Source organism: Loxodonta africana, chromosome 25 (genome assembly GCF_030014295.1).
Source record: "Loxodonta africana isolate mLoxAfr1 chromosome 25, mLoxAfr1.hap2, whole genome shotgun sequence".
In the NCBI taxonomy this organism is placed as follows: Eukaryota; Metazoa; Chordata; class Mammalia; order Proboscidea; family Elephantidae; genus Loxodonta; species Loxodonta africana.
The window spans coordinates 46,115,022-46,124,031 of record NC_087366.1 but is presented as its reverse complement, the minus strand read 5'-3'; the positions used below and the strand labels follow the sequence as shown (position 1 = coordinate 46,124,031).

At 42.2% G+C, this 9,010-nt stretch overlaps 1 protein-coding gene across 1 annotated transcript in view; it reads left to right on the top strand.

The window, feature by feature from the left end:
- The first annotated feature begins 3,089 nt into the window (after positions 1-3,089).
- ADSS2 (adenylosuccinate synthase 2) overlaps positions 3,090-9,010 on the top strand; it is a 41,052-nt gene continuing 35,131 nt past the window's right edge. Inside the window, exon 1 of the mRNA XM_064276770.1 lies at positions 3,090-3,314. Within this exon, the coding sequence (XP_064132840.1) occupies positions 3,132-3,314 (183 nt within the window). The 5' untranslated portion in view covers positions 3,090-3,131. The remainder of the gene's footprint in view (positions 3,315-9,010) is intronic.

Sequence of the window (9,010 nt, the reverse complement as noted above, 5' to 3'; positions counted from 1 at the left end):
TGCCTTCAGTGCAGCTTTGACATCTTCCTTCGGTACCATTGGTTCTTGATCATATGCTATCTCATGAAATGGTTGAACATCTACCAGTTCTTTTTGGTACAGTGACTCTGTGTATTCCTTCCATCTTTTTTTGGTGCTTCCTGCATCATTCCGTATTTTCCCCAAAGAATCCTTCAATATTGCAATTTGTCTTAATCATCTAGTTCTGCTCTAACAGAAATACCACAAGTAGATGGCTTTAACAAAGAGAAATTTATTTCTTCATAGTAAAGTATGGTAAAAGCCCAAATTTGGGGCAGCAGCTCCAGGGGAAGCCTTTCTCTCTCTGTCGGCTTTCTCATTAATCTTCCCCAGACTAGAAGCTTCTCAGGCACAGGGACCCCAGGTCCAAAGGACATTCTCTGCTCCAGGTGCTGCTCTCTTGGTGATATGAGTTCCCCACTCTCTGCTAGCTTCCCTTTCATCTCTTAAGAGGAAAGAGAAACTCCCTTTACATTGGATCAGGGATGTGACTTGGTAAGGGTTTTACAATCCCACCCTAATCCTCTTTTACATAAAATTACAATTACAAAAAGAAGGACAACCAGAGAATACTGGGAATCACGGCCTAACCAAGTTAATACAAACATTTTGGGGGGGGGGGACATAATTCAATCCATGACACAATTCAAGGCTTGAATTTTTTCTTTAGCTCTTTCAGCTTGAGAGATGCCGAGCCTGTTCTGTTCTTTTGGTTTTCTAACTCCAGGTCTCTGCACATTTCATTACAATACTTTACTTTGTCTTCTTGGGCTGCCCTTTGAAATCTTCTGTGCAGCTCTTTTACTTCATCCTTTCTTCCTTTTGCTTTAGCTATGTTCAAGAGCAAGTTTCAGGGTCTCTTCTGATATCCTTTTTAGTCTTTTCTTTCTTTCCTATCTTTTTAATGACCTCTTGCTTTCTTCATGTGTGATGTCCTTGATGACATTCCACAGAGTGTCTGGTCTTCGGTCATTATTGTTCAATGCATCAAATCTATTCTTGAGATAGTCTCTAAATTCGGATGGGATATACTCAAGGTTGTATTTTGGCTCTTGTGGACTTGCTCTAATTTTTTTTCAGCTTCCACTTCCACAGTCAGCCCCTGGCCTTGTTCTGACTAACGATATTGAGCTTCTCCGTTGTTTCTTTCCACAGATGTAGTTGATTTGATTCCTGTGTATTCCATGTGGCGAGGTCTACATGTATAGTCATTGTTTATGTTATTGAGAAAAGGTATTTGCAATGAAGAAGTCATTTGTCTAGCAAAATTCTATCATGCAGTCTCCGCCATCATTTCTCTCACCAAGGCAGTATTTTCCAACTGCTGATTCTTCTTGTTTCCAGCTTTTGAATTCCAATCACCAGTACTTATCAATGCATCTTTATTGCATGTTTGATCAATTTCAGACTGCAGAAGTTAGTAAAAATCTTCAATTTCTTCATCTTTGCCCTTAGTGGTTGGTGCTTAAATTTGAATAATAGTCCATATTAACCATCTTCCTTTTAGGTGTAAATTAAGGTCAATTCTACTTTGAGGAGGCAGCTCTTCTGCAGTCATAATTTGAGTGCCTTCGAACCTGGGGGGCTCATTTTCTTGCATTATGTCACACAATGTCCCTCTACTATTCATAAGTTTTTCACTAGCCAATTTTTTCAGAGGTAGACCCCCAGGTCCTTCTTCCTAGTGTGTCTTAGTCTGGAAGCTCAGCTGAAACCTGTCCACCAAGGGTGATGGTGCTGGAGTTTGAAATACCAGTGGCAAAGCTTGCAGTATCACAGCAACACGCAAGCCACCACAGTACCCACCACACTACGACAAACTGACAAACGAGTGGTAGAAAATGTGCTGTGGGGACTGTTAGTGAACAAACCTGACAGTATATACATGATTTGGGAGACATTACATGTAATACGATTATATTCCCTTTTTCTTTTTTCCCTTAAGCAACTTTTATCAGAATTCAATGTCGTAGTTAATTTGTATTGTAGCTGAAAAAGCATCGGATCAAAGTTAAGTATACTCTGGAATCTAGCTGCAACTGAAACACTAAGGGGAGTGGGATGTATACAGCAAGGACATGGGCTCTGGACTGACTGTCTAGGTACCAATTCAGGCCTCATTGGAGCAAGTTACCTCACTTTTTAGATCCCCAGAACCCTGTAAAATAAGGAAAAGATTGTACCATCTACCTCATTCGGTTGTGGGGATTAAAAAAGCTAAATTCTTTACAGCATCTGGCATATACTATAAGACATCCGTAATTCACTTCTCCTCTCTTGAGTCTCTGCTACTGTGTAAAATGAGAGGACTTAAGACTCTAGTTGATTCCTAGATTTTCAGGTCTAATGTCCTTTACCCTATTGTCCTACTCGAGTTTGCTGTTTTGAATCCCTGTCTCCATCTGCGCTCTCGCTTCTAGAACTTAACTTTCCAATCCCAAATCTATACTTTCCAATTTTGCTTTTCCAAATACACTTTGCTATTTGTATTTTGAAATTCCCCCTTTGTGTTTTGTACACGCTATCTCCTTCCCTAACAAAAACAAACTTTTTTTTTTTTTCATTAAAAACGCACGCTTTCAGAGACGGAAGCCCGCAGATGGCAAACACTATGGCACCAGAAGGCGTCCTTCAGCCCAGAGCGTTGCATGCCGGAAGTTGTAGTCCGACATTCCAGTTCGCCCCGCCGCGCCTCTCAGGTTTGAAACGCCGAAGGGCGGGTAGGCGGGGCGTTAGGGAGCGAGAAGCGCGCTCGAGGCCCCGCCCCTGCTCCCTGTCGCTCGCAGGGTTCTGACTAGACTGGCGCGCCAGACCGCGGAAGGGGCGCGGCCTCCGGTGCCGGGTGGCGGCAGTTGCCGCCACCAGGGCCTCTTCCTCCGGGCGGTGCTGCCAGCGCCGGCCTGCGCGGGGCAGTGATGGTCCCCCACTGAGCCGGCTGTGGCGAGGAGCGGGGCGGGGCCTGGCGGGCGGGTGGCGGCCCGGCCGGGGGCGGGGGCGGGGCCGGCCGCTGGCTCCTTCCTCCTCCGCATGTGGCTTGCGGCCGCACAGCGGCTCAGGTCGCGCAGTCTTCCCCGGCGGCTCCTGCGGGCTCTGCTCTGGTGGCTGGAACCATGGCGTTCGCCGAGACCAAGCCGGCGGCATCCTCCCTGCCCAACGGCGACTGCGGCGGCCCCAGGGCGCGGCCCGGGGGGAACCGGGTGACGGTGGTGCTCGGCGCGCAGTGGGGCGACGAAGGCAAAGGGAAGGTGGTGGATCTACTATCGCAGGACGCCGACATCGTTTGCCGCTGCCAGGTGAGGCGACGGGGCTGGGGCGGCAAACCGGGCCCGGAGCTCGGCTGCCTGGCCTCCGGTGCCCGGGAACTCGGGCCCAGAGCCCGAATCTACCGGCCAAAAGGAGGTGTCACCTTGAGGTTGTCTCTTGCTGCAAGCCGCGGCGACTTGAAGAAATGGCGGGAGGTCAGGGACCCCCTGACCTGGGGTCTTGGGCTGAGGGGAGAGGGTGGCTCTGGAGGACAACGCGGGTTGATGGAGAGGCTTTGGGAGGCGCGCCATGCCCGGGAGGTGTTCAGCCCTAGGGACGGGGACGGGGTGGGGCGGTGTGGGGTCCGGGTTTGAGGAGCTACTGCCCGAGGCCTGCCCCTGACTCCGGGCGGAGACCTGGCGCAGCAGCGGCACCCACCCCGGGGCCCAAGTAGGATCGGATGGTTCCGAAACGCCCCGAAATCCGGACTCGCCACTCCCTTACCTGCAGGCCCCGGGCATGCAGAGCTGTGCTTCCTCCGGTCCAGTTTGTTGACATCAGAGCCCTCCTCTGGGCTTTGCGCCTCGTTTTTTTTTTTTTTTTTTTCTTGCTTTCACTCGTTATCCCATGAATTAATATTGAGAGATTACTTTTATTTGTTGGTCCCAGAGGAAGAAATCCTTGCCCTGTTAAAAGAGTGAGGAAAGTAAACACATGGAGATTACATCTAGTATTTAGAAATATCTACATCGTTAGGGGCACGTAGAAAGTGAACTTGGGGAAATGGAGTGGTAATGTACTTCCTACCGGGAGACACGTGGTTTTCTGTGTACCCTTTCTTCTTATTTGTCCTTTGCTTTGAAAGCAGCCTAAAGGCTAGGCCTTTGTGAAGGTTCTCAGATAATTATCCCCAGTTTCAGCGTTTGAAATATTTGAGCAATACCACTTTCAAAGCAAAAGGTAATATCTGAGAATGTCTGTTGTCTGTTTAGGTTGCAAGAATATTTCTTGTTCTTGAATGTACATGCCATAATGAGATGATGTTTGTGTGTGTTCTAACAAGTTAGTAGACTCACTTGATTGGAAGCCTTGTACTTACAATTGAATACCATGTGAGTGTGCAGAAACAAGGAAATTACAGTTACATGAAAAGCTTGATGGACGTATTCCCTGACTTACCCTGTTTTCTGCATTCAGAAATCCACCTCCCCCTCACACCCATTCCTTGGCCAGGATAGCTGTTGCATCAGTTGCCCATTACCAGTGCTAGGACCTCTCCTTCCCTTACACAACCTCCTATTCCTCCACCCCTTCCCAACAACAACAACAAAAAACACCCAAGCACACCTTAATAAACCTGCAGGCTTCGAGTTCATTCCGGCTGATAGTCTATAGGACAGGCTAGAACTGCCTCATGGGCTTTCTAAGGAGAGTCTGGTGGATTCGAACTGCCGATCTTCTGGTTAGCAGCCATAGCTCTTAACCACTGCACCACCAGAGTTTCCTAAAAAGCACTCCCAAAAGTGTTACCATTGAATTCCTGCCCCACACTACTTTCCTTGCAGTTCCAGAAGCCCAGCCTCCACCTTTGCCCTAAGGTCTGGCCATGCTATGAGGGAGAAGGATGGGACTACCTACTTCTTGCTAGGTAGAAGGGGAGAGAGGCTGAGGCCTGCTTGGCTCCTGTACTCCACGTCACGCCTGGCATCCCCTTTACCATGAAAAAGTAATGCTCAGGCTGAGTCACATTATGGGTTGTAAGTAGGTTCTCGGAATATAACTATTACAGCATTTATTCTAAACAATCCTTAATTTTAATATCCCTTTGAAGTATAGTAGAGTTGGTTTGCAGATTGGAGAAGGTATTATTATATCACCATGGAACTTAACCTGAGGTCATGGATCAGTCTGATCTGATGCCCTTGGAAAGCCTAGAGAAGTAATTGAGAAGGAGCCAAGTTTGGCTTTAAAATGTTAGCTGAAGATAAAAAAAAAAACCCAAACCCAGTGCCATCCATAGCTGAAGATAGTGGAGAGATAATCGAGCAGACTTGTTAGGCCCAGTTTCCTCACCTGTAAACTTTTTGACTTATTGCCTTCCCTATTATAAATTCTAAAAACCTTTACATTTTTCTAGTGCTTTTTAAAAGCCGATCATTAGAAGGATTCTAATTAGTCTTGTTAGTGAAAAGTAGGTAAGTAATGAATAGATTTAAGCATACCACTTTTATGATTCACCTTTGGTCAGTAGTATGAGTAAGTCGACATCTACTTAATGAAGTTCTCCTGGCATATAAAAACGAAGACAGTGGAGCGTGTTGAAATTCTTAATGTGTACGTATAGAGAGCTGAGAAAAGCCAGTATTAGGAAAGACATTTTAAGCTTGATTGCCTTGTCTGATATTTCAAGTTTTGTGTGTTTTTGGGAATACATACTTTGTTAGAGTTTAATGTTGTTGATTTTTGCCATATTCATACCATGGACTCAAATTTTATCCAGCATTATTTCTCCAAAGTAGTGTAAACATAATGTATCCATGTTTAACAATGGAAGTGTCAAATGAGTTTCTCACAGTATATAGCTTAAAATATGGTTGTTTTTTTTTAAACTAACATTACATTTAACTATATATTTTAATATATAAAATGCCTTTTTGGAAAGAATAGATGCAAAATTAATGACATTTTCATCAATATAGCACTTAAGGCTTATATCTTTCAGATTCTGGATTTATGGGGAGTTATAACTTTCTGGGTACCCTAAATCCATAAATAAGTGTGTAGGACTCACATCAAAGGACAATCACTGCTGATTCCTTAATTTTAAATCAGCACAGTTTTTTAAGAAAAAGAGCAGACTTACCATTCATCGACAGGGGAGCACGTAGCCCTGGAGTTGAAGAGGTAGGGGTTGCGCTACAGGGAGCTCACAGTCTAGTATAGAACTGCTGTGCTAACAGGTAATTACCAGGATGGCTATATATATATGTACATATATGCATATATATGTGTGTATATGTGTATGTGTATATATATATATATATATATATGGGGGCCCGGTCAGGAAAAAGCAGTTAGTTCTCCCTGAAATATTAGAGAAGGGTACTTGTTAGCTGCTGTGGAGTCAGCCCCAAACTCATAGCAACCCCATGCACAATGGGATCCGACTCTTGTGATCCATAAGGTTTTCACTGGCTAATTTTTTGGAAGTAGATCACCAGGCCTTTCTTCCTAGGCTGTCTTAGTCTGGAAGTGCCACTGAAACCTGTTGAGCATCATAGCAACACGTGCTGACAGATGGGTGGTGGCTACGCTTGGTACTAGTACAAGTTTTTCAAGTGGTTAAAGTATGGGAACTGGAAGACCACTTTCTGGCCGCTCAAAGTCGATTTGAAAGGAAGCCTAAATATCACTGTTTTCCCTCCAGATCCTCTCAAAGTAAAATACTATACTTTGTTTCCTTTATTTTGTTGAGTAGAAACTTGTAGAGACTTTGTTTACACCAGGCCTTAAGCAAAGGCTTTTTTGTTCTTGAAGAAAGAAAACTTGGTGGTCTTGTTACAGTGAGGCATAAGGTTGCCTGTAATCAGGAATGGTTAGAGCAGTGTTCCCTTTGTGGTTTTTGCAGGGTTTTAAAGTTAATGTAAAGAGAAAATATTAACTAAAATTAATTATAAAGGGAAAGTATGCCATCTAATTTGCTATAGATAAAAGCTTACTGTAAAAATAAACACAGTGCAAAAATGTTACTAATTCCTGTCTAGATGCTAGTATCCATGGAAGACTCCAAAACCAGCTTTGTCTAAAAGGGATATTAATAAGTGATAGAGAAGTAAAAGACATACTAGACAACAGACTGCCTCCTTGAAATATAAAGGTTGAAAAACACTTTAAAAGAAATAGCTGCGGTGTTGTTTAATGCCTTGATCTTGTATGCTTAAAATTGTCTCCCAACCCACTTCCCATAATTTTGAAGATGGTAGAGAATTAGCATTTTATTAATGGGAAACCATTCTTCCAGGTTTATAGATAATTGCTATTCCTGTGTTTTCTATCAAGGCTGTGTTTTATATAGTTTATAGTATTTTCCAAGTATGTAAGTGTATACCAATATCTGGTATACTTGGTTAAATCTTGCTTTCTTTGATTACTGTGCTTTCCCAACTAGAATGTAAGTTTTCTCAAAAAGTGGACTCCTTTCTTGTTTTGTTTTCTTTCAGAGTACCTAGTACAATGTAGTGCAGAGAGGAAATAATCAAGAGATGTTTATGGGGTGGCTAGATTACTCCAAGAAATATCTCGGAAATCAGTTAACCTTTCCTGTGAATTATTTTAACATCTCCCTGGACAATTTGACTGTTGATGTGAATTTAAGGTGGAATCTCCAGCATTCCTCGGATTAATAATTGTTATTTAGTATTTTAACTATTATTTTTTATATTGCACCATTATGTTGGAAAGCTTTGTTTCTGTTAAAGTCATATCTCTTGTATCTGTGCAAAAATAGATAGCTGATATTTTTATTGTTTTCATATATCTCCTTAGTATATTTCACTTGAATGCCATGTAATTCTAGAAAATAGTCTTTTTCTGCTGTGGTTGGTAGATCTCAAAAAGTTTGGCCAGTGAAGTTGTCCTGGGTTGTTCACTATTTAAATCTATCATGTTAGTATATATGATATACCATCACCTCTACTTTTGACACATGAATTTTTAAGTTATATGGGATCATCTCGGTGGTGCTTCAGGTGTCTAGGAAAAACTGTTGCCTAGAACAAATCTAGAGTGAGCAGTAAATTGGTATGTATTTAATAGCTTTGTACTAAAACTGGATACAAGTCTAGTTATATTATTTTTGGGGACTATGTGAGATAGGATCGCTATGAGTTGGAATCGACTTGATGGCACTGGGTTTTGTTTGGTTTTTTATGTGAGATTTTGACCTCAAATATTATTGTGAATAACCTACATATTGATGAGTGAAGATGGGTGACTATTACAATACTTTTATCAATAGAAAAAGGGAAATTGAGGTATTCAGCATTGCTTGGTTGAAGCAATGAAAATAAGTAGAGGGAGTTCTGGTGGCTACTCTGCTCCAGGACTGTATGAACCAACTTTTAATTATGTTTAATTCATTATAATAAAATTCTACTTAAAAAATAGCAGGTCCATGAAATTTTTAAGGCTAGAACTTTTGTCAGTATCAAGTTGTTTATAATTCTTTTTAAAGTAAGGATTTTATTAATGGTAGAAAGCTTTCTTTTGAAATGAAACTTGCAGTTCAATTTCAGCATGTTTTTAAGAAAATACGTTCATGAATTTAATAACTCGGCGAATTAGTGGTTTATGTGTGTGGGTTTTTTTTGGTTGTGTGTCTGATCTTCACGTTTATGACTCTAGTGAGTGTGTATGTTAGAGTTTGGTACCTGGAATCTGAAGCTTCTTAATAAGGGATCTAAGATCCTCCAAGGCAGCGCCCCTTTCCAAGTTGTTCATGACAATTTAAGGTGTAAAATAAGGGTACCTGAGATTTCCATCATTTTTGTGGCATTTATATGTGTTTGAAATTGGAAATTAATCATAGTAATGTAAAGTGGGTGTTAAGCCTTTAAAAGGTAACTGAGCAGGGCACTTGGATGTGTTTACTGAAAAGAAATTCAAATACCCTGTATATGTTTTCTGTTCCTATCATGTATCAGGTTACTGCTGAATAGTTGAATTTGATCAACTTACTGGTAGTAAC